This window comes from Dermacentor albipictus, chromosome 3 (genome assembly GCF_038994185.2).
Source record: "Dermacentor albipictus isolate Rhodes 1998 colony chromosome 3, USDA_Dalb.pri_finalv2, whole genome shotgun sequence".
NCBI lineage: Eukaryota > Metazoa > Arthropoda > Arachnida > Ixodida > Ixodidae > Dermacentor > Dermacentor albipictus.
In genome coordinates this window covers 121,468,302-121,493,919 of record NC_091823.1, presented here as the reverse complement: position 1 = coordinate 121,493,919, position 25,618 = coordinate 121,468,302, and the positions used below count along the sequence as shown (strand labels likewise).

The following is a 25,618-nucleotide window of genomic DNA, read 5'->3' as shown; positions in this document are numbered from 1 at the left end:
ACTAAGCCCAGCTCTCTACTCTGTTTTAAATCATAGGAGCTGTACATTGTTTTGCCTTGAGAACTTTTTAACTCTAGTACCTGTCTCAAGATGCAGGAGCAGAGAAGTTGTTTTGTTTGGGGTCCTCTAAACAACTTTTAGGGAGGTTCTTACATTCACGCCTTTCTTTTTGTCCTCACTCTTCTTCCCATCTTTACTTCCCTTTTCCCCTCCCCTAGTGAAGGATAGCAAACCGGAGGCTTTAACTCTGGTTAACCTCCGTGCCTTTCTCTCATTTGAATCTCACTCTCTCTCTCTCTTTGTTACATTCTTAGAAAGTAGTTCCAATCTCCGATCTGTTGGGAGAATTTTTGAAAAATGGTTTAGGGTTTTGTGAGAAAGGAATAAAATATTAAGTTTAACACTCTAGCTTGGCAATAAAAACCAATATAATACTGTTTACTACATCTGTTTGGTTGTGTAAATCAACCAAATTGCTGCATTATACATTGCTCTGAATTATATTCCAATAATTTGGCAATTGGACTTTTGCAAAGCTCGTATTAACAATGTAGCAATTTCGCACAAGCTGGACAACCAACAGGCGTAGTCTACAGACTCTTGAGATATGTTTTTGGTGCAGAGTTGAGACATAGTAAATGTTGCACTTAAAATTTTTTGCCTCATTTTACCATTTCTGGCCATAAATAAAAATTTTGCACTGCACAAATGATCGCCTTAGAATCTGGCTTTCTCTCTTAAGTACGATGGATACTTGATAAATGCCTGCTATTGAAAGCATTACGAAAGCATTACACATTTTGCATGCATTTGAATGGAAAAACTGGAGTTGCAAAGCTTGCTATGCCAAACGTGCTGCCATTGTTTTTACCATCCTTTCAGTAGCAGCTGACCAATATGGTGACGATGGTTGCAGGTGGCAACCCTACTTCCTTGCCGTACAGCTGGCCAGTGCAGGGACCACTACAAGGATCACTTTGCCCCTAGGATTATGTCGGGACTGTACACTCCTGATGAGGACTACTGCCTGTTGCAGTTGGTGCAGAAACATGGAGTCGCCCAGTGGTCCAAGGTGAGCTCCAAGAGCGGACTCCTCTTAAAAGGCACGTCTGCATTGAGACGTACAGTGTCCAGAGCAGTGCAGAATCCCATTCGGCAGCAGTGACAAATTTCGTTGGAAAGGCCCTCTCCGCGCCAATCGTTTCCAGACCGATTTCTGCTGCCGGAGTCCCTTGTGGGCCAATCAGAATGCGAGTAAACAACTGAGTCGTCCCTCATGGCAGTCTACAAATGATGCCAACCGCATTCAAGCTCAGGATCTCACAGTCATCTCAAAAGGATGTAGTCAAGTCATGGAACAGAGGAGACGTTAATAGAGGCTGTGAGGATATACCTGGTTCTGTTCAACAAGCACCGCACCAAGCGCCAGTATTAAGTCGTGAAGGATGAGCTGGCACGAAAGCTAAAATCGGGCAAACTTGGCGCGAGTGCAGGAAACTGCATAAGAGAGGGGAAGCAGATGACTGTGTGGGTGTGCAATTTAGTGCAAACTTTGCGCGCAGTGCTTGTAAAATATTCTGTGCTGTCCTATTTTTCACTGTGCTTCGAGAGCTGCTAACAGCTCAGGCAACGCAAAGAGCAGGCAATGGTATTTTCGTGGCAGGAACTTCCACTCCCCTCTAGACATTGAATGTCTCAGTTTGAACTGAGCGATAAAGGGGGGTGGGGAGGGGCTAAAATCAAGATTTTCCACGAAAATAAGCATTTTTCATTTTGTAAGGTTTTTGGTTCCACATCTAATAAAGTGGCTTATCACCAAGTTTGGTTGCTCTCTGCACTACAGTAAAAGCTCGTTAATTCGAACCGCAAGGGGAAGCCGCTTCAGTTCGAATTAACGAAAGTTCGAACTGACGAAAGTGAAGGAGAGCAACAGTACACTGCGATTTAGAAGCAGTAGGGCATGTCAGAAATTTGGCGTGTCAGAAAGTGATGGCGTGTGCCGCGGGCACATGCCATCTTCAAGTCGAAGCTCTGGGTCCGACTGTGCCACACCACCGATGTCCACCGAAACGAACGTTAGCCGAGGCTTAACACTATCACAATGATTCGCGACGGCCGATACCTCCTAAGCTGAAAACAGAGGTGCACAACCGATGAAGACTGCCGAGACAAAGACGCTGAACATGTGAAGGTGGCGAAGGCCCTGATTCGTTGGTTCTTGATTGCAAGCGCAACTGCGACGTACTTGATTCGCTGTGTTTTGGCGCTTGCCGTGCCATCTCCGCACAACATTAGCAGCTGTAGAAGATTTGCAAAGCCTCCGAGATTCGCAACGGGCAAGAAGTCTTGGAAGTTATGTAGAACGGATAGGCGGCAGCCGCCACTGCCTTCTGGCTGACCCCGCGTCGGTTAGATTTTTTTCCGATTTTGCCTTCTCTCGCCGTTCTCTCCGTTTCGGAGGCAATACAGCCTTGTGTGTAGGCATTAGGCGCTTTTCTCTGGCTGTGTGCCAGGTGAGCGTAGTTCGAATTATCCGTGAGGGAACCTTCTCGCGTTCGAATTAACGGACTTTTTTATACATAGACTTAATAGACTTTTTATAGTCTATTATAGTCTTAATCTATTATAGTCTTAATAGACTAATAGACATAGACTTTTTATACATAGACATAATAAGCCAGAGCTCCTTGCACTATGTTCTAGGAGATTGACACAAAAGACAAGTCATTCAATGCTAGACTGACAGCCTTTGTAGCAAAGCTCTCGCATGCAGTCCCTTCTGTGTAAGAAAAATTTGTTGATAACAGTACTCAACATAGCAACTTGAAATGGCACATACATAAAATCAAATTTTTTCTGCGGTGACAGAGCCTGGAAAGGAAAGACACTACATGACAGATGACAAGTTTCTGATGTTCTGATGTTGCTGCGACATCCTTTCTGCCGCAAGTGTCACGAGAATGGGATCTACATCCGTTGCCAAGGTGTGTGAGTGGTGGCGCTGGCTAACATTCCCAGGGTTTTACTAGGAAACTTAAATACGCAAGAAATTGGATGGGAAAACGGCGCCGCGGTAGCTTAATTAGTAGAGCATCACACAGGAAATGCAAAGGCTGTGGGATCATTCCCCACCTGCGACAAGTTGTTTTTTCATCCGCTTTCATTTCCATTAATATATTGTTTCTTTATTCCATTTATTAAGCACAAGTAATTTCCCCTATGTTGTCCTTGGTGTCAGTGTTTGTTGGCTTCTTATGCAAAGGTGTGACTTATAGACTGGAAAATACAGTATACCTCACAGGATGCAGTTTTCATTTCTGCCTTGTCACTGATCTCTCAATTCGTGAATTTCATGAGAGCAGCCACGTGAATTGGTTATTTAGGACAGTGTACTTGAATCCTACACGTAAACAAAACAAGAAACATCAACGTATTAAACAAGAAGGCAACAAGAAGCTTTGACTGCATCAGGCAAAAGGTTCAGTGTTGTACTGCACTAGTTTTCATAGGTATAACAAACATTACTGTGGGCTACAAGTGCTCGCCCTCGTCAATAGGATGCAAAAGAAATACAGGATGTCACTGATAGTTGCAGATTCAACACGTGCACTCCAATATGCAGCACGCAGCGAAAACTCTTGAATAAAATGCGACATCAGCCCGCATCAGCCTGCACAGTGCTGGACAGTGTATTCCATTTCCAATATGCCACGCTGCATGCAGGTGGCACGGCGGTCAGGAATCTTGCCGCCTGTACTTTGTTTTATACTTAGCAGGCAACGCTACGTTGCCAGGCAAATGACATAGTCATAGAGGGTCTCACTCCGCGTGCTTTGCAGTGCACTTGTTTTTGATCTGCAACGCTTTTTGCAACATAACTAGAACTTGTGGACAGAAGGTTATGTCTAATCGTGTTTTATTTGGGCGCCTTCGTGCTTCTAGTATGCGATGCACTAGGCTTTGATTACAAGGGGTATGCTGTTTGGCAGTTCGTCACAAAAAAGTGTAACTCTGCTCATTTGGTGGTAAGTAGGCTCATATTTGTAACTCTTTCTACGTAATAATATTTATTTTGTGGCATAAAAGTGCAAAACCTAACATTACATTGAATTATGTGATGCACACCTATGTCTTCTTTTTATTTGTGACACACTACTCTTCAATCGCAAATACGAGCAGTAAGAGAAGCCGCTCTAGCCTTTGTCGCTTTGCCTGCTACTTAAGAAATGGGATGTAGCGAACTAGAGCAGTGGTGGCCAAGAGAGGGAACCATGTCACGGAAAAAAGCCTTGGTTACGACTGCCGTCCTTGGCTTCAATGCTTCTCCTTGGGACGACTGGCCCTCTTGGTGCAGGTGGCAGAGGGGATGCCCTGGCGGACCGCCGATTCGTCCCTGGCGCGTTACCGGCAGCTAAGCGTGACACTGGGCACCAAGCACCCAACCGTGGCCGACCTGCAGCGCACCCAGCCAGACCTTGCAGTCCCTGTGAGTGCAGCAAAGCGCGCCCGCTTTATGGGCCTGCAAAGACGCCAGGAGGTGTTCCGACGCATCATCCACCGGCTCTGCACTCCAAGGCTGAGGCATGCTGCACTGATGATAGCAAAGGTAACCACACTGCTGCAAGTAGGCTGGCCAATGCCCCAGTGTGGCATGCTAGCCAAGAGTAGATCTTTAATGCATTAGGATTCTTCAGGTACTTCATACACTTCTCATGTGATATCTATCTGGTTGTCTGTATGTTTGTACCTGTTTTCCCGCCTACCTGGTTCACTGGGTAGTCCGTGTTCAAACGGGTACTGCATCGAGCTGCTCTGCTGAGGTAACAGGGTTCGAAACCAACCATCGGACCAGCTTGGGTCGTTGAGTATGCGGCAGTGTGTACGTGCATGTCGCTCTTCAACGATCCTCTTTCCTGCTGACATGGGTCACTGTAGAGGCAAGACGGGGTAAGTGCAGCTGTTGAAAGAAACCCTTTTACGCTGATGCCGGGCACTGGGTTTGTGCCACACGGTATGTTGTACTGGTCTTCAAAGAATGTCTTTGATGCAGACTTGGGTAACTAGGTACGTGCATTTGGGAATCTGCCGCCTCTACAGTGACGAAAGAGATCCCTTAAATTTATTCGATGCTGTGCAGAAACGAACCCACATCATAAGGGTTCCTCACGGACAGCAACGAAATGCATTAGGAGGCTGTGCCACAAGTGCGCTGGGTATATGCCGCTTTTCAATGAGCGCTTTCACGCCAACTCTTTAATGAGCTGTGCTATTAATGCACTCTGTAAGTGCCGTTCTTTAATGAATGAACCTCTCGCCAACTTGGGTCACTGTGCATGTGTCACTTAGTGTGCAGCAAGCAAGGGAATAATTCTCAGCATTTGCATGCACTGACGTGCCACGCTTCTCGTCTTGGAGGCCCAGTGCGAACTTCTCAGCAGTGCCACCATATGCCGTCCATACCAGCTCACCCATTTTTCACTTCTGATCAATTTAACTTCTAGTGCAAGGTGCTCTTTTCAGTGTCTTAACTCCTGCTTCAGCGCTATGTCTTGTCTCTCCTCGTGCCTTTGCTTTTGTGCTAGTAGCTCACACTCTGAGTTAGCCGTACACTAGATGCCAACTTGGAGCAATGCATAGGTGCCACTGCGAATGTGCTGCTTTACAATGACAAAAGAGATCCCTTACATTCCTCCAATGCTGAGCGGAATCGAAGCCACGTCACAAAGGTTTCTCTAGGACAGCAACCCAACGTATCAGCGAGCTGCGCCACAAATTCACTGGACATATTACACTTTTCAACGAACACCTTTCACACCAACACTTTAACGCACTTGGTATATGCTGTTTTTCAATGAACTCCTCGCTAAGTTGGGTCACTGAGTGTGCGGCAAGCGAGGAGTCCGCAGGCACTGGCATGCCAAACATCTCGTTTTCAAGGCCACGCGAGGACACTTCTCAGCAGTGCCACTAGATGGCGCGGCATGTCCAGAAAGAAGCGAAAACACTGCAGAAGGTGCCTGGACACTGCCCAAACTTTAGCAGACGACAGGTGCGAGTCCGTGCCCTGACGTCACGCAAGCGGCACTCGCAGGGCCCCTGTAGTTTGTTGTCAGGGCTAATAGCGCTTACGAGCTGCCTTTGGAAGCTTCTTGAGAAAATGATCAATCGCCATCCCATACATTTCCTACAGTCTAGCAAAATGCTTGACCCATTTCGATGTGGCTTTTGGGAAGGGTGATCTACACGACCATCTCGTGTGCATCGACGCAAACATTCGCAATGCCTTCGTACATAAACAATCGTTCTTATCCATGTTTGTTGATATGGAAAAGGCATCCGATACAACTAGGCGGTACGGAATTCTGCACGACCTGTCGGCGCTGGGCATCCGCGGCAGCGTGTTAAACATTATCGAAAGCTACTTATACAACCGTAAATTTCAGGTGAATGTAGGTAATGCTCTGTCGCGTACATTCATACAAGAAACTGGGGTACCCCAGGGTGGCTTACTCAGTGGCACCTTCTTTGTCATTAAGATGAACACCCTTCGTACATCATTACCATCTATCTTTTATTCAGTCTATGTAGACGACATACAGATAGGTTTCAAATCTTGCAACCTTACAGTGTGTGAGAGACAGGTACAGCAGGGCTTAAACAAGGTGTCCAAGTGGGCAGACAAAAATGTATTTAAAATCAACCCCCCCAAAGTTCTTGTGTTCACTTTACTAGAAAGAGAAACCTGGTTCCAGACCCTTTTGTGGAACTGTGCAGACATTAAATACCTGTCAACAAAGAGCAAAGGTTTCTAGGTGTTATACTTGACTCCAGGCTTACTTTCATTCCCCACATAAAATGTCTTAAAGCAAAATGTCTAAAAACAATGAACTTACTTAAAATCCTGTCCCACACAACATGGTGACAGGAAGTGTTTATTGAATCTTTACAGGAGCCTAGTTTGATCACCATTGGACTATGGTGCCGCGGTATATCACTCCGCCGCCTCGAGTGTGCTAAAGTGTTGATCCCGTCCACCATCTGGGTATCCGCCTTACCACTGGCGCATTAGAACAAGCCCTGTCGAAAGTCTATGGATAGAGTCAGATGAGTGGTCCCTCCATTTTCAGAGAACATGCATCAGCTTCACCTATTTTCACCACCTTCACCTTCACCAGCGGAATGTGACAATAACGTGATTGCTTTCTACCTTCTGCTAATGCACTTGCAGTCTGTAGAAAAACGCTTTGTGAGATGTTCATAAACTGGCAAGTAGAAGTTTTCTCTTCGGGATTTTACTTTCACCAGGAGTAGCAGCTCTACACTGTGCTGTCAGTTCTTTACTTCAGCACAGACGCCACATGATATTTTCGACATATCTTGCACCTAATGTTTGCCTTACGTATTTTAGCAATATTGCAAGGCCTGGCACAGTAGAAACACCTATTTGCTTTCTGAGCTTCGTTTTCTTGTCTTCACAAGGTATCGTTTTCTTACAGCCATCAGTATAATGAGTAGTATGCTCGCAAAATATGGAGAACATTACAGCTGTGCTTTGAAAATTAACCGTTCTTTCTGTTGCTTATGCTCAGTTCTGTTGCCATAGCTTTCTTTCCTTTCTGTCGACAGTGCCTTTCTACACTGTACTTAGTCTTCAGATTTATTACAGTAATGTGGTACCTTTTAACAGGTACAGAATAAATAGCACGATAGGGTGTACTAAAGTTAAACTGCCGGGTGGGAGGAGGTGGGGGGGGTTAAATTTTAACATGCAGCAGTCAGTTGCTTATAGATATTATACATAACTTAAACAGAGCATTTTATACAATGAAGCATCGGACTAATTCAGAAACGACATTGGCATAATAACTCGGCTAAAAGAAAGAGAGAAAGAGACAAAAAAGAAACCAATAAAGATAACTAGAACAACAAGATGTGTTGTAACAATTAACCAGGTATATTTTCTAACAAGAATCTTTGTTGTAAAAAAAGAAAACGAATGCCATGAAGAAAATTATGACTTGAATTCACATGAAATGCTATTCCAGTTTGATATCTCGACAAAAAAAAAAAAAGATTTATTTCCCATAGTTATAGCGTTTGGGAGTAGTAGGCTTTGTTGCTCTGCAAATCTGGTTTTGTTAGTATTGATAAGATTTTCAGCAGTTACCTCTTTGTGTAGAAGATGAAAAATGAAGATTGATAGCTTATGACAAAGCTCATAGAGAGGAAGGACATTTAAATTTTTATATGTGGGAGGAGAATAACATACAAATGGGCTAAATGTCATAAGTCTTACAGCCTGATTTTGTAAGGGCTGAAGAGGTTTCAGATGTGTGTTATGTGTTGTCCCAGGATGATACGCAATAAGAAAGATGACTATGAATGTAGGCATAATATAATGACAAAGTAATGTGGGAGTCAAAGTAGAAACATGTTTTAATAACTACATGAATTCTGAAAGAAACTTTTTGAAGCAGTGATATGACACGAAGGTTAAATATGAGGTGCTTATCAAGGGTTACACCAAGAAACTTGGTACTAGTAGACAGAGGTCTTTTGCTTGACGTGATTGTCAAGCGAAACATCTCAGCTAGAGCTTATGCGTAACTGGGGAGAATGTAATATCATAAATGTGGTCTTAGAAGGATTAATATGCAACAAGTTTACTTTGCATCAGGGATGGACATTGCGAAGGTTGGGTTAAGTTTTTCTTGAATTCAATTGTGGGATTTATTGACAGCAAAAATTGAGGATCTCAAGATCTGGTTGGCTATCAGCAATATCGCTTTAGGATCTTGATTCTCCTCCAGTTTCTTTTCAGCATCACTCACTAGGTTTGTTATTTGCATCGTCGGCACCTTTTGTTTCTTAGAAATCACTTCTCTGTCCATCTTGAATGACGGAGGAAACTGCTGGTCGCTTACAGATTTTAGCGGCGAGACATCATTCGTGTCTTACTTGCTCTCTGTCTCTTTGCCGCTCCTTGCTGTAAGTGCTCCATCTCACTGCCATCTGTTTGCTCCTGGGCCTCCTCTTCATCCATCTTCTCCATCGTCTTTGTATTCCATGGCCACTGGGAAGAGGAGTAGCCACAATCCTGGTCACAGCACCATGTTGCAGAAACGAGACGAGACAGCTGTGTTCGATGTGAATGAAATCAAGATTCCTTTTTTTTGTTTGTTTTATTACTCTTACTGCGCACGCCCTTGGTACCTGCAGTCTTCTTTCTCATCCTGTCTGCTCCTGTCAGTTTTGAGAACTCGGTCAAAGCTAGAAAGAACACGAAGGCACTGGTCAGCCATTTGTCGTGTTGCCTCTTTGTTGTGTCTGCAAGTTTACACTGTACGCTACAGTAGGTAATCACATTGTGTGTGCATGTGGAGAAATGCTTGTTCGCAGACAGCAGCGTGCTCTTGGCTGCAGGGTCAGGAGAAAGACCTGGATCGGGAGACGTGCCTGATGTTTTACCGGAAGATGCTGCGGCAGTACCAGACTGGCTGCACACAAAGCCACCCTCAGAGGCAGGCCCATGCGCTGAACAAGGCGATCTCCCAATACGCGCAGACTGGGCACCGACCGACTGTGCCCAACCTGGCTGCATACGAGCATCAGGAGTGGCAAGCTGTGGCCAACGGTATGCGCTGTTAGTTCACTTGTAATGTATCTCAACCTTCATTTTAAAGTATGTGACAAGCAAATACTGGGAACGAAGAGAGACAGGATGACCAGCTTTAACGGGACCGCCAAACACTATAAATTGGAAAGGGCTCTTTTCCCCCCGGCACACACCTCGCTAAGTAGATGGCAAGCGACGGCATGGCGCCTCTTACAAACAGATACATATCCGAACCCAGAGGCCTACCACCACTACTACCCGGACCTTTACACGGATAGTTGTAGATTATGTCAAGAAAGGGCGGGCCTACAACATATGGTTTGGTCTTGTCCTCAGACACCCACACAGAATAAAACACACAAGACCAGAGAGCAGTGGGAGACCGCGTTGCTCAGCTGTGCACCGAAAGACCAACTTAAGGCAATCCAGCAGGACAAAGATACTGCCAGGGGTATTTGTAGGCTTAACTTGGAACTGGTTCACTGTTATTGTGAATTAGGTTTTGGATGTGTGTGGCCAAGCTGCAGTTCATGGTTTGTTGGGAGCCTCTCACGAATCCTTCACGTTGGTGTGGTCAGCCCATGTAAAGCCTGTCCATCCATGTGCCAACCTTTAATAGGCACCACCATCCCCTGCCATCACTCACACCAGTCTGTGTTCTGTAATTTCCACTCCCGCGGCAATTCTGCTTCTGTTAGCTGCACTTTCTGAATTTTTTCTTTCGCTGCAGTTTTACAGTAATAGATGGCAGATGATGTTGCTTCCACTCGGAACCAGATTCTCAGATGACCAGATGACAAAAGTTTCACTCAACACCACAAGCCGAGTTGATGAGGGAGAGAGAAGAACGGTGGTGGAGAGCTGGTTTATTGTACTTGACCTGCTCAGTAATAAAGTGTATGGAGAGGCTTTAGGCCTCAGTGCTAGAGTCACTCTGCTGTTACAGGCTCGTCACCCCACTGCACCTATTGTTGCTGTAACCCGAGAGTGAGAGCACCGGGCCTAGGGACATATGCCACAGGGCCCGCTACGATGCCAATGGAGGGTCAAGCCAGTCTCTCCCAGTGGATCATTACTCACTCCCTGTGCTGTGCTCATGCACGTGCTCAAGCCACTTGATGCCGGAAGCGTGCTAGATCTTGTTCCCAAGAGCAGCTGTGTATAAGTCTATTGTGGGCACGTCAATCCCACTGTGAGCATGCACACAACCGCATAAAATAACATGGCGTGTTTCTCAGTGTTTGAATGCACCAGTGCGCCATGCATTTCAGAGCCCATGTGCAGGCTTCATGGTGGCGGCACTAGGTGGTGCCAAGTGTTCCTAAAGAAGCATGAAAGAGGAGTCCCGCTGCAGTACACACCTCGTAAATAACGCCTTTTGATGATGGCAATACCTCGTGTCGCTATATTGATTCAGTGCTAAATGCATTACCGTCGACAATAATCGTGAGATGGGTTCTGCCGAATATATTTAAAAATGTTTGTCTAGAACAATTTGAAGCTTTGTCCTCAAATGCCTTGCCCACCCTGTATGTATCTTCCTGCCTTCCCCTCTTGTCTCTCTCTCTCTGTTTGTTCCAGAAAGACTGTGTTAATTAAGTTATACTTGTGAAAGAGGGTTTTGTTAGGTGCCATTTCGACGTCTCAGCAAGAGCAAAGCTTGGTGAATAATGTTCTAAGGTGTCCAGCTGTCCCAAAAGCTCAAAACTAATTGGGGCATGCAGGAAAATAGAAATATTTGTTATTAGTTTTCACATCAATTATAATTACTTTTTGCATAAAAGCATTACTTCACAAACAGAGTAATACTCGTTTACTTCCTAGTACAAGGTACCGTATATTCACAAGCGTAATCTGTGCAGTCTAACTGCCAACACTGTGCAGGTTGTATGCAGCCATGGTGCCTAGCATGCTCCCTGCATGGGCCCGCTTCGATCAAAATTTATGCTTGTTACATGCTGTCCACCCTGATGGCAAGAAATAAATGGCGAAATTACTTAGTCTCACCTGGTGAATTACTTAGTCTAAGTAATGGTGAATTAGTCTCACCTCATGCTGAGGGCAGGACATTAGGCATATTTGTTGCTGTTATTGAGATCAGTTTTTTTTTGTTTTGACAATGTTAGGCCTACACAGAAGATTCCAAGGTGCAAATATAGTTTGATTCCAAGTTAGCAGTTGCTGCCACAGCATTAGTGCTGGTGATCGCTGACGATGTGAAACACTAATTGTTCCACTGCATTGTTGTTTTACTCCTCCACTCTTGTATGGTACGCGATGACGGTATTGAGCAAATGCCAACGAGATGCCGAGCAGATGACACGGAGCAGGTGAACATATTCAAAAGGACGTCCGCTCCAGTTGTTGGCTAAGTTGGCTGCAAGGAACTGCTGAGAAAGAGTAAACTGCAAATCAAACAAAGCCCCACTGTAGTATTCGTGTAAACACATCTTATAGTTACAGCATCGAAACATTTGTTGCTGTGATGTATCGCCGATGCCTTCATGCAGCTGCATGTTCGCAGCGGCAGCCTGGTCATACAGCTGTTTTAGGGCTCTGATGCGGGCTGCATTTCTCTCTAAAGAAAAGTTGCGTTGAGTGAACTTGCTCTATATCATACGCTATGTTTAGCAGAGCCAAGGCTGTGAGGCATGGGAACACAGGTGAACAAGCACTTGCGTTCAACAACAAAGCAAGAACAGATTCATTTTGATGTGTTCGCCTTCTCCGTTGGCCAAGGCACTAGTTGCTTCTACAGAGCTGCACACAGCTTCTGATACAGAATGGTACAGCAATGTGTGCCTTTTTATGCAGCTGCTGTGGCACACTTCAGAGCACTGCCTTATGTATTGGCTACGACTACGCCTTCCTTCAATTAATCTGTCAAAAATCCGTCCAAATCATTGGCACATGTACGCTAGTTTTGAGCCTTCCGCAAAATAATATCACTGCTAGCCATTTAGAACATCGCCTGCAAGCATTGCACCAATCAAAGATGCGAATGAAGGACGAAAGATTAAGTGCAAGCATAAGGAGGATGATGCAAAGAACAATGAATAGCACTACCTTGGAAACTATTTTATCTAGGGACACTAGCCGGGACCTCTTCATTGGCTCCACCGAGGATTGTGGGGCAGTTTGATTGTTCGTATGATCCGCAGCAGTACAAAAAGCGGTTCGCTACCTTAAAAATTTAGCACCTTGTAAGCTAATTAACTTGAATTGGGACTTTTGAAATACATTTCATACCGAAATTTGTATCAGGCATGATACTGTAGCGGCTTCGACTCTATTGCCACAAATTTTATGAAAATGTACTATCAGTAACGCTCAGTTCAAGCAATTAGGGAGAGGGAAACATTGCCAAGTTTATGTTGCAGTGCTTTTGTGTGGTATGTCACATGATTTTTTTTTCATTATCAATACTGTATTATCGATGATAGGGTGGTATTGACAGCACTATCGATAACAATATTGCACTATCATTGGTGCACTTGATCATACCATTGATGTGAACAGTACGCTATTGACAGTACTATCAATAGATTTTAATGCAATTAACATTAACTGTGTAGTCCACGGTTGAATGGGTAAAGCATTGGGCTGCTGTGCTCTAGGAACCAAGTTCGAAATCAACTCTCAGGCTAACTTGGGCCACTCACTGAGAATGTGCCACTGAGTATTGGCCGCTCTAGATGAACCTCTTTCATGAGAACTTGTTCAGTAGGTGTATGACACAGGTTATGTGCTGCTTGCTCATCAGCGAACCTGTTTCATGCAAACTTGGGTCACCAGGTATGCGCCGATGTGTATGTAGGCTCTTCAATAAGCATTAACTTCTTGTATGCACAACACACTTGATTGTACACTGTTAAACATTATTACAATGTTGATGTCTTTTGTGGTAAAAACTGCTTAGCGCGTATTTATTGCTGTAATCCTACCCTTGCGGGTGTGCTTTGTTTTTCCTGTGTGGGTACGTGTGTTTGTACAGTGTGCACGTTCTCAAAATGTCGATTCTTTCTTCTTTATAACACAGTTATCCCTTTGTAATGCCCACCTGCTATGCTCTGAAGTGAGAGTTGCAGCATTAAATGTAAACCAATAAAATAGATAAACATTTCACGCCATGTTGGGTCACCAGGTATATGCTGCTTTATAATGAACCTCTTCGGTGCCAACTTGGGTCGCCGAGTCACTGGGCATATGCTACTCTTCGTAATGATCATCATAACATGTAAAACCTATCATCACCAATTACACATCCATATCAAAATGGATTGCTAAGCGCATTAATGTCACCAGTCTTCTCAAAGGGATGGGTGTCCCGCCAATTTTTGTACCATTGATAGTTTGGTAATTACTAAGTTATGCGTACAGTCGAACCCGGTTATATTGAACTCGCTAAAGAACACCTACTAGATATAGGGCATATTTCAATATAAACATTATAGAAAAATTGGACAACATAAGAGCTACCATTTGTAACGGCACTTTATTGAAAAAATAGGGTAATACAGGTGTCACATGGCCGCTATCAATTGCGATCGAGCCCGATACGGATTGAAATTCTCAAGTGCGATTCGCTCCCTCCCGCAGTTTGTGCAAAGGAACCAACTGCAATGAAAAATTCTATCCAGATTGTGCTTGATCGTGATCAAAAGTGCGCCGTGTGGCACGTATTCTTTCAGTATACTGTGGCACAAAATACAGTCCAATCTTGATTAACGAATCATGCTGAAAATTGTTCGTTATTGTCAAAGCCCCAAAATTAACCATTCCGCCCATCAACCCATCAATTTGTAAGGTGTCACTATTTGAGGTATCCACGAAAACGTCGTTGTTGGCTCTTGGCCTGCGCTATTGTTATTTTCCATAGATTCGGCTGCCACCCACCACCGAAGCACCATATAAGAGTAATGTGCACAAACCAGACTCTAATGCTGAGAAGACTAATGGTAAAAAGGAAGCTCCACGTTGCCTCCAAAGTGCAGTGTTTCTTGTTGCTCGTTTGTCTGTCACATTCCTTGCCCTGGACACCGCCACTGTCTCACTCAAGGCGGATGCCTGAACTATTGAAAGCAAAGCATGTGTAAGCAACCCCATCTGGAAAGTGCAAAGTGCGAGTGTGTGGCATCCCCACTAATACAGATGTTATGTTTCTCCGTGCGTCTAGTTAGTATGGCCACAGAAGCACGAAAGAAGGGGCGTGCGCAGAAAGAAGGGTGAAAGAAAGAATAGGCGTGCCTCTGTTGCTAGGTGACTCTTGCCTGAGCGGAGCGTGCATTTGCAAAACCCGATGCATTGCCGCCTACACTGTAAATTTAAAAAATTATCTCCCACATTTTTTTATGGAGGGCTGTCTCTGGTTTTCTGAACCCGTTCGCCTCAGCGTCTTGCTTTCTGCGCCTTGTCGTCTGCTAGCCTACTATTTCGGCTGCCGTGAAGGATACATGGAAATCTTAAAATCCCCAGATTTTGGAATATAAGTTTGTAGTACTGAGGTGTAGTTAACATGACACCGAAACTGAATAACGATTGTTATTCTGAAAAGTTCGCTATTCCGAAGTTCGTAGTAGTGAAATATGTTACATTGAAGCCATAAGAAGTCAGCAGCGGATTTTTGAAAAGTTTGTTCGTCTGAAAAGCTTGTTGAAGTTCTTTTTGTAGTAATGGGGTTTAATTTTAGTCCCATATCTTCTGCTTAAATATCTTCGTTACCTGGAAGAGCACGTATCTTTATGCATTGTCCAAGGACTCGGCCCAGCTGAGGCCGCAGCCTTCCACGTTCACGCAGAAGTTCACAGGGCAAGCACGCACATCACGTTGGAGCAGCGGGTGCAGAATCCGAGTTGTCCTCGCTGTTCTTTCCACTCGTGTAACAATTCACGATGTCGACCACGAAGTCCTTGTTTTCGAGCCCTCCTGTGGTCACTGCAACTTCGTCCACGGGCACATGTTGATTGTTGAGCCATCAAAGGCTTCTGGAAATGCCAACAACTCGCGCCACACTTCTTGGAAACTGGCAATGCAAGGACAATACAACAATCCATGCTAGGACAATACAACGGAACAATGGCGATGGCTGTGTGAGCGAGCGTTGCAAGTCAGGCCAGGATTATTTCTTGTAGAGGGATGTGTACCCACCTGCAACACGATAGAGTCACGCTGCTGTGCAGGAAAAGCCAACGTCTGGGGCTATATCGCACTGTTTGGGGATCAGTATATGTATCGATTTTTTTGTTTGATGTAACCACATTCCTAGCTTTATATTCTCATTGTAGTTTAACAGTGTTAGAAATTCTTCAACATAAGGAATAATTTGATGTAAATGGGTTCGGTATGGTCAGGTTCGACTGTACTATCGACAACATATTTATTCGAATACAAGGCAAGTTTTTGCTTTTTCTCCAATATCTACTGCCAAAAAGTCACCCCCCCCTTCTCATTTGCCTTATTTACGAGGAACAGTAAAGGTTCATTATGTGCAAATTTAGCATTATAGAGTGGCTTCACAGCAGCATGCACTGCAATGCTGTGAAGCCGCACTATAAGCACAAATTTGCATACAACTCGTACTTCGCATATTGACGTTCCCTTCCCCCTATTTCGTGGTAACCATTTTGTGTTATGGCAGGGTTAGTAATACATTATCTTGGGTAATCCCTGCCAAGTCTGAATAACCTGTTGTCTATTCTACATTGGCTTATTCTAGTCGGCATACACATATATTTTTTTTTTCTTGGGTCTCATAACTGCACCCTTGCCTTATAATAGTGACTGCCTTATAATCGAATAAATACAGTAGTTGTGCACTACTGCACTTCTTCTTTCTCAGTGCTACACAACCTGCATGGCTTGCCGAGGCCACCTGTAAACCCCGACATCGAGGAAGTGGGCACCCTGCCCACATTCGAAGAGTTTTTCTCCAAGGAGGTGGTCGGGGTGCCAGATGGATACCAGCCCAATGCAGGGAACCTGGTGCTGCCCCTGCTGCCACCCAACGAGGTATACGCTTTAGGCATAGATTTTTTAGAGCACAGCTCTTAAGCGCCCTTTCCTGCAGTGAGTGTTGGCGTCGTCTCTCGTAACTGAGCAAATAAGAATAGTGAAGGATGAAAGTGAACGTGGAGCCAACATAGCCGATTTTTAGTGTTTTATCGTATTGACACATGTTTTCTGTTAATTCATTTCCATATAGTTTAGCGCAAAACCAATTAAAAAAAACAAAAAACAAGTACAGTCGGTCACGTTTACACTTAGTCAGACAAATATATTCACTGAGTGATTTCTTATGGCCAAATTTTCCCTACGTTTCGATCACATTATGCAGACTCGTCCACCCAGCAGTGCAACTTGTAAAACCAATGTACAGTGCAGTCCACTTATGACAATATCAAAAATAAAGGGGAATTCTATCATTAATAGCCAATCATCATTATATCTTGACTGCCGTAGAAAAAAGCTGCCAAACATATCGCTGTAGCTCCAAATCTAAATTTGCACTTGCGCTAAAGAACAAGTGTTATAAAAAGTGTGCTGTGAAAAATAAAACATTTATTCATACCTCTTAACAGCATGTCAAGTGTTAGGCGCGCTAATATACTAAGAAATCTGCACTCGGCTTGCACGGCAATTTCAGACTCACAACTGCGGTATGCATTGCGTTCAGCTGCTGCACGAACACTGGTGGCAATCCTTTAGCGTGCACAAAATCAGCAAGCAACTCGATCTACGACAGTGAATTTTGCATGGACATTATGGTTGAGGTCAAGGATGGGCGATTGTCAACGTTGTCGTAACTGCCACTGCTGCTGTCACCACCACTGTCGTACAATGCCTTCCTCTGTCACGATAACACATTCTCGCTGATCGCCTCTTCAGAGATCTCTTCACAAAATGAGGCAGCACTATCTGCACTCAGAAACTCCTCCATTGAAGCAGCACCTGTTACATTGCTCTAGTAAAGTGTTCCCAGAGCTGGATAATGTCAGCGGCTTCCACTGTGTTGGTTTCACTATCATCGGGGATTTCACCCGGGCGCATGAAGATCGCCTTTGCCATTGATTGACACGGCTACTTGTTTCAGCGTTCATGCTCACAGCACTCCAAGTTTTCAGAATCGTCGATGTCGTTGACTGCACCAGCTCATACTTTTTTACGGGAGTGCTCGCCTAAGACCACGTCAAGATTCTTGCAAAATCTGCAGCTTCATCTAAAGCGAAAAAGCTTTACACTTTCTCTCTGCCATGTTCTATATACTGGGCTGTCCGCTGCTTCAGGGCTGCTTCTATACTTGCTCAGAGAGATTAGAAAGGACGAGCGCCCCCACACCACTTTGCTTTTCACTTCTCGTTTATTTTTTCTCTCTTGTCAGGGCGAGTATGGAGCATGATCATGGGAAATGCATGACAAAGAGATGGAAAGCAACTGATGTTATTTCGTCGCCAACTCACAATGCTCTGTGTGTCTTTGACAATCGGCACGTAGTATGGCAGCTGCGTGGTATGGCAGCAGCCATGAATTCGCTTAGGCAAACCTATATCTGCTAACCCGCCGTGGTTGCTTGGTGGCTATGTTGCTGGCTGCTGAGCACAAGGTTGCGGGATTGAATCCCACCGACGGCGGCCGCATTTCAACGGGGACGAAATGCAAAAACGACCGTGTACTTAGGTTGCCTGACAGGTCGTCCAAATTATTCCAGAGTCCCCCACTAGGACGTGCCTCAATAATCAGGTCGTGGTTTTGGCACGTAAAACCCATAATTTAATTCTTAAAACTTTCACCCCATCACCATATCGTTTGTTAAGGAGAACTTAGCAACGCTAAAGTCAAGCTCACTCTGCATGGAAAGCGCCATCCTGAAAGCAAAATTTTGATGGTTGTGTTCAATATGCGGTCTTCAACTGTAACTGTATAGCAAACATATTGCTATACATTTAACCCTCAATATAACGAACTTGAATACCATATTTACTCGATTCTAACGTACCCTCGATTGTAACGCGCACCCTTTTGCCATGACCTAAATGAAAAAAGTCCTTTAAAATATTGCGCACCTCATCCTTTCATACAGAAATACACCTTTCTTTCATTTGGAAAAACAAAAATTTACTCCCAATGCACTGAAGTTGCAATAAATAAAGGACGTAGTACTTTTGCCCCAAAGGCAAAGCATCGATTGCGATAGCAAATTAGTAGACAGCTATACGAAAGGTAAGGATAGTAGTTTTATCAAACATATGAACTTTTAAACATTCGCTTACTAACTAAATGAATGAGCATGGTGTCACTGGCGCACAAGCAAACATGAACACGTTTCACTCAATGACCGTGGAAACTCTCTATCAAAACACTGGAGTGAGGAAGTGCGGTAGCAGGAGCGAGTGAATTGACATTGGTGCGGCCTCTCGCTTCAACGCGTCCTAAGCAACGACAACACAGCATGGTGCACCTAGATGTGTAGACTGTCTCCATCGCAGATCGCTTTCAAGATAAGGGCTGCGCGACCGCGCGGTACACAGCAGCTGCCACCGGAGTTGAACACTTCTCCTGTTCGCACCAGCCCGCACGCAAGTTTCAGGAAATGCGAACGTCCGTGATGCGGCCCGATTTTTGTCCATCTCCGCACATGAGATCACTTTTCTTTTAATCGCGGCATCATGATGAACCCGGCGTGTCTTTGCAGTTGGCATTTCCATATTGATAGAGCAAATGCAGAAAATGGGAAGAATGACAGTGGACACATGTACTACAGCACATGGTGGAAGGTATGGCTGCTCTGCTCGAAGCGTATACGAGGTGGCCATTTTGAAATGCCAATGGCGATATGGTAATGCAGATTTAAGCTCGTACTCTATTCTAATGCACACAATTCTTGGACCCATTTTATTGGGAAAAAAAGTGTGCATTAGATTTGAGCAAGTATGTTATAATGAAATTCATGCTATAATGAAGTACAGTGAAAGCTCGTTAATTCGAACTTCAATAATTCGAATTTATGGATAATTCGAACTGTACGATTTGGTCCGGCCAAGCTCCACAGAAGTCTATGTATAAAAAAGTCCGTTAATTCGAACTCGAGAAGGTTCCCTCACGGATAATTCGAACTACGCTCGCCTGGCACACGGCCAGAGAAACGCGCCTACTGCCTACACACAAGGCTGTATTGCCTCCGAAACGGAGAGAACGGCGAGAGAAGGCAAAATCGGAATAAAAGTTAACCGACGCGGGGTCAGCCAAAAGGCAGCCGGGGCTGCCGCCTCTCCGTTCTACGTAACCTCCAAGACTTCTTGCCCGTTGCGAATCTCGGAGGCTTTGCAAATCTTGTACAGCTGCTAATGTTGTGCGGAGATGGCACGCAAGCTCCAAAACACGGCGAATCAAGTACGTCGCAGCTGCGCTTGCAATCAAGAACCAACGAATCAGGACCTTCGCCACCTTCACATGTTCAGCGTCTTCGTCTCGGCAGTCTTCATCGGTTGTGCACCTCTGTTTTCAGCTTAGGAGGTATCGGCCGTCGCGATTCATTGTGATGGTGTTAAGCCTCGGCTAACGTTCGTTTCGGTGGACATCGGTGGTGTGGCACAGTCGTACCCAGAGCTTCGACTTGAAGATGGCGTGTGCCCGCGGCACACGCCATCACTTTCTGACACGCCAAATTTCTGACATGCCCTACTGCTTCTAAATCGCAGTGTACTGTTGCCCTCCTTCACTTTCGTTAGTTCGAACTTTCGTTAATTCGAACTGAAGCGGCTTCCCCTTGTGGTTCGAATTAACGAGCTTTTACTGTATTTAAATTTTTTTAACTTCTTGTCTTTAGAGCACGACCTGCCTAGAAACTCGATATAGCAGTGTGTGTTTATACTTGATTTCAATATAACAAAATTTTGCTGCCGCTTTGAAGGAATGCCGAAAAATTAACGGAAACTTCTGTGGATGCAGATGGTTAAATGGTTAAATTGCTAGTGACTGCTTGCGGATGCACCTCTCAAATCGCGCTTTTGCGAGCAAGGGGAAAGGGGAGAGGGAGCAAGCCCACGGTAATGCAAGAGGGGGAAAAGGGGAGCAGGTTGGTGCGTCTCTCCTTTTCTAGTGCGGCATTGCGTGGCTGTCAGCACACAGCCCTCGTGCCCTGTTTAGAGGCAATCTGCTGCATGTGCAAATGTGGGCTCCGCCGAGATGGCATAGCATCTTGTGCTGTCTTTCCGCGCTTCAAGTACTGGAGGTTGCGCAATCCCAATTTTTGAAGGCACGTCGAAGCGAGAGGCAGATAAAGCATGCGATTCCTGCTCCCAGAGCTTTTCATGATAGCGTCGTCCCACTGCAGGCAACACTATCAGCTGTGAGGTCGGAGTAGACGTGATAGCGTGGATGGCTTTGCTTTGTACCGCGAATTTGAAGATGTCGTTGATGTGGCATGAAACCGTATCTTTTGCCACCGACTCTCAAATTCAACACAATGATTTTTTTTTTCTATTTCAAATTTGCTTTTTCCGATTGCCCAGTAATTCGGAAAACTTTGCAGCCCATTCCCATGTAAGATGAATTCTTTGGCAACTGTACTTACTTGCATAGAAAGTAGCCTTTCATAGAGCAAAATTTAAGTGTAATGAAGCAAACTTCCGGTTTCACCGACTTCATTATATTGAGTCGGTAAAACTGCACTTGCATCTATATGCCGCCCTAGAGCTGCGTGCACTTTGCTCATTGTGGTTGAAGGAACAGTGAACGACTACGTAATATATTAAGAGTTGGCGATGACACAGGCCAGTGCGACAGGTATTGCCGCTGTATAGCCTGCAACTGAATTCTAATGACACACCTGTGCAAGTTTCGTTGTTTCTAAGGTTAAAGGCTTGGACGCTACCACATGTGTTTTGTGCGTTTGAATTAATGTGCCTGTCACATTACAGGCTTTTGCATCATTTTGTAGTTTCCTGTATAGTTGATAGAGATCAGTTATTTTATGATTAAGCTGCACTGCACCCTAAAAGCTACCAACGCTCTGCTTCTTTTAGTTTGGATGTCTCATTTCACAAAGTTACATCAGCCTACATAAATATCCGGGTATCACTCTAAGTATACCTGTACCAAGTAAACCCAACATATGTTACACTAAGAATTTCTTAGTTTGAAATAAAAACATTTAGTACTCTTCTTTACAAGAGTGCAAAGTTGGGCCAGTTAGTTTAGCAACAGTCTAGAAATACAGCACAGCAACAGGACCACTGAAAGAAATAATACAGGTCTTTGACTATTTCTTTATTTATATGCCCTAAGGGCACTTACGGCAATTTTATAGGGCGGAACGACCATACAGAGGGGTTACATTCACAACCTAATTATGAGAAATAAGAAAAGTACAAAAATCTTTACTTGTGGCGTGAGCATGAAAAATAAAATAAAATGGAATAAAGTACAATAAAAAACAAAGTACAGTAGTGAGCACAAGTGTGACAAAGGTAAATATTTACAACTCTGCTTTGGACGGGCACTTCAATATAAAAACAAATTAATTGTGACCATGCACAGTTACAACTCTCGGCAATTGGTTTCAATGGTAAGTTCTAAGAAACAAGATGTGAGACTGGGCTAATTGGTAAGCCATGATGTGCCCAGGGCAACAGCAAACAAAGGACGGAGAGGTGCAATGGTTACAAGCACTTGTCTCCGTCGTACCTTTCCGTCCTTTGTCTGCTGTCGCGCTGTGCACATCCAAGAAACAATGCTGAATTATAAAGCAAGTTAGTGCGTGCGAGCATGAGCTGTAATTTGAGTGCATGGTCCAAACGTGGAAAAATCAGATGGGTTGGTTTGATATGAGATTCTAAAAACAGTGAAACAGCTGTGATGAAGCGTATGGAAGTGGGAGAATAGCACAATAAGTCTTCGCTTTTTGGGTGTGGGCAGTTTCAATTGGGCTTTTATATCAGTTACACAATAGACAGACAGATGGACAACAAACTTTATTTGATCCTGAGGAGCTACTGTCAGAACCCCTATCGGGAAGCCATTGTAACCGCTAGCCGTGTCCATGTAGAGGACAGAACGGCGTGACGTTCCGCCCTTTCCTGGGCCCTCTGGATAGTCTGGGCTTCCTTTCGGAGTACCGTGCTTCTGATGGCCTCCTAGCTATATTTGGCTTCGCTGGAGAGGGTCGTTAGCCAACGGTGAACATCGCCAGAGCATATGAGCCATAGAGCAAAAGGTTTCACTACAGTCAGGACAACCAGGCTCCACACCCGACTATATCCTATAGAAACGTGAATATTTTCCCCTGATAAAGCAGGCAGCTGGTCGACAACTCTAGGAAGGACCTATGCACATACATGGCAGAAAAGGTAATAAAGAAAAGCAGTGTTGCATCTGCATGTCAATAAAAAAAAGAAATGAGGAATAAAACAAGGTGAGAGTGGTGAAACAAAGTAAAATTTATTGGACAGATGAACTGGATACTATTTGTAAGCAAAATACAAGAAAAAAAAACTAACAAGGAATACAGACCATTGTAACCAGCTAACAACCAATAGACAAGAACAAAAGTTAAGGTGACAATGGTAGAAAGCAGATGGTATGGGACATGATTCGCAAAACCTAAATAAAATAGTTGTCGAGATATGAATTCTTTGTCAAATAAAAAAACGAATGGTGCGCTGATGCTCACAGACGGTTTCTTTCTTTCTTTTTTTTTTTTTGATGGTATACGTCATCCAAATTTCGCATGTTCACCTCTCACAGTGTCAGTGCCTGTGTTTTGCTTTTGTCTTTCGGTCGAGCTGTTGCTGCACTGCTTACGATGGACTTTATCTTTTAGACACACACTAAAGAAAAATACTAAGCCGAGTTAGATTGATAGAATATTCACCTAAAAGTCTACCAGCATTTTCTCTGTCCCAGTATATGACTTTAATTGTTAAAAATTGCCGCCGAAGGTCCTGCAGCAGCTCCTTATTTTGAATTGCTCACGCCAGAATGGACTAAGTTGATTTAATTTCTATGCGACGTCCCTATCTGCCACTCTGTGCAAATAAGACGGTGCTGACCTCGCATGAGATACCATAGTTCACAACAGGTGGCACCACTCAGATTTGTTTATTATCATTTTCTAGCTCACAAAAGCCCTGTTTTCTATGCAAGTGATGAACTTCTTATTAGCATGTAAGCCTGATCTTTCAACCTAGCCCGACTTAATAGTATTTTCCTTTAGAGTCCTTATGATCATGTTCATATCTAATCTGCAGACTCAACAGGGGCTGTCCTGCACTACTTTTTTCACTGTTGAAACAAATTGCACAGTAAGGGTGCCATCTGATTTACGGCTCCGCGCACTGCAGCGCACGCAAATTTCAGATTCCATGAGTCATGTTGATGCATCGCTCTCAGTGCGATCTGCACCACACATGCTGGCGCTCATAAGCACGCTGTTATGTCCCAAATTTCTTGCAATTTGTTTTATAAGTGCTTACTGACCAGATACTGCCCACCAGGATTGCTCTGGAATTTTTTTTTTTATTTGTGCCTGAGTCGACGTCTCTTCTCACCACTCTTCGCGCACAAACATTTCTTTGGTTGCCAGATGATGTCGCCATCGTTGGCAGTACAACAACATATTTTGCACTACGTCATTAAAGTTGCCTATGAGATTTCTCTGCTTGAGCCTATGGTGCAGTCTGTACGCCCACAGAGCACTAATATATTTTTTACGCATTGATAATGGTAAAAGAGACATGTTTACTTCCTTCTATTATAGATACTTTTGTTATGTCGAGGTTTGACTGGGCACTCTTCTGTTATAGAAAGCCAGTTGGCAAGGCTCATTCTGTTTTTTCTAGCCTGGCAAGCACTGCGAAGCTTCATTTCTGCATGAGCTCATCAGGCAGTGTCAGTATGTAAGCCCCACCTTGCACGTGTAAGAAAGTGGCGAGAAAACTCCTTTCCCACTTTTCTGTGTTTCAGACGACGGTGGCTACCTTTGGGCGACTATTGGATCGTTTCGCCAATGGCGACCTTGCCAATCCCTTTGCTACTCTGAAGGATGGCAGCTCATTTGCCGAGTTATCAGCCGCTTTCGATGCAGAAAGCATTGAGGACATCCGCTGCACTGAGTGCTCTTCCAGGAGCGTTCTGGAAGATGGCCCCTCATCGTCAGTCAGCCGGGAAGCTTCGCAGCAGTCATGCAGTCGGTGCGAGGGGCTGCGAGCCACCCGAAGGAACTATGAGGTGCTGCAGGCACGCTTCCTTTCGTACTTCTTCTGGCCTGCGCTGATCGACGCCATGGATGTTTCCAACACAGTGGAGCTTCCGGTAGAGCCTCCCAAGATACCCGCCAAGTGCCGCCGCGGGCGGCATAAAATGAAAAAGCCGTGGGTAAAGGAGAAGTGGAAGCAACGCAAGCGGCTGGCTGCCGAGAGAGCTGCCGCCAGGGCTTGTGCTGCCACAGAGGAAGCGCGCGACGAGGGCGGTGCAGGTGCTGCTCCGGTGGAGAACGGCACTGGGGTGGCCGCTGGTGCACCCCTCTGTGCGGAGGATGCTTGAGCTCACGATCATACACTTGCTGCTCCATGCATTCCATGTTCATTTGAGTGGTAGGCAGTAGAGTTGCTGTGAAGGTATATTCTGCTTCTCTCAGGTTTGGGGATAATTCGGAGAATGTTGGGGATAAAAACCTTGATTTAAGGGCAAGGATTCTAGTCACTTCAGTTATTCTAGTCACTTGTTTGGTAGTTATTGAGAATTACAAATTCTCAAATAATGGGAGGGGGCCATTTTTATGGGTGGGGGTATACAGGATTATGAATCTTGTGAAAAAGTTACGAAGTCTGCTTTCTCCTGTGATATAAGGCATTCACTTCATGAGCCCAGTGATGGCCCACTTTCTCTTGTGATAAAAGGCTTTCACATGAGTGAACCAACCACATCGTCTGTGTACCAGCATGTGTACTGTCATATTGCTTTCGGACTTCTGGGAGTGTTTAATAAATTTGTTATTTATTGTTAGCA

At 44.6% G+C, this 25,618-nt stretch overlaps 1 protein-coding gene across 2 annotated transcripts in view; it reads left to right on the top strand.

The window, feature by feature from the left end:
* Positions 1 to 25,618, top strand: part of LOC139057565 (snRNA-activating protein complex subunit 4-like) — a 55,561-nt gene extending 29,943 nt beyond the window's left edge. For both annotated transcript variants that reach the window (XM_070536007.1, XM_070536006.1), the window contains exons 8-12: positions 917 to 1,072; positions 4,355 to 4,606; positions 9,424 to 9,634; positions 16,455 to 16,624; positions 24,575 to 25,618. In XM_070536007.1, coding sequence (XP_070392108.1) covers positions 917 to 1,072; positions 4,355 to 4,606; positions 9,424 to 9,634; positions 16,455 to 16,624; positions 24,575 to 25,153 — 1,368 coding nt within the window. In that variant the 3' untranslated portion in view covers positions 25,154 to 25,618. The remainder of the gene's footprint in view (positions 1 to 916; positions 1,073 to 4,354; positions 4,607 to 9,423; positions 9,635 to 16,454; positions 16,625 to 24,574) is intronic.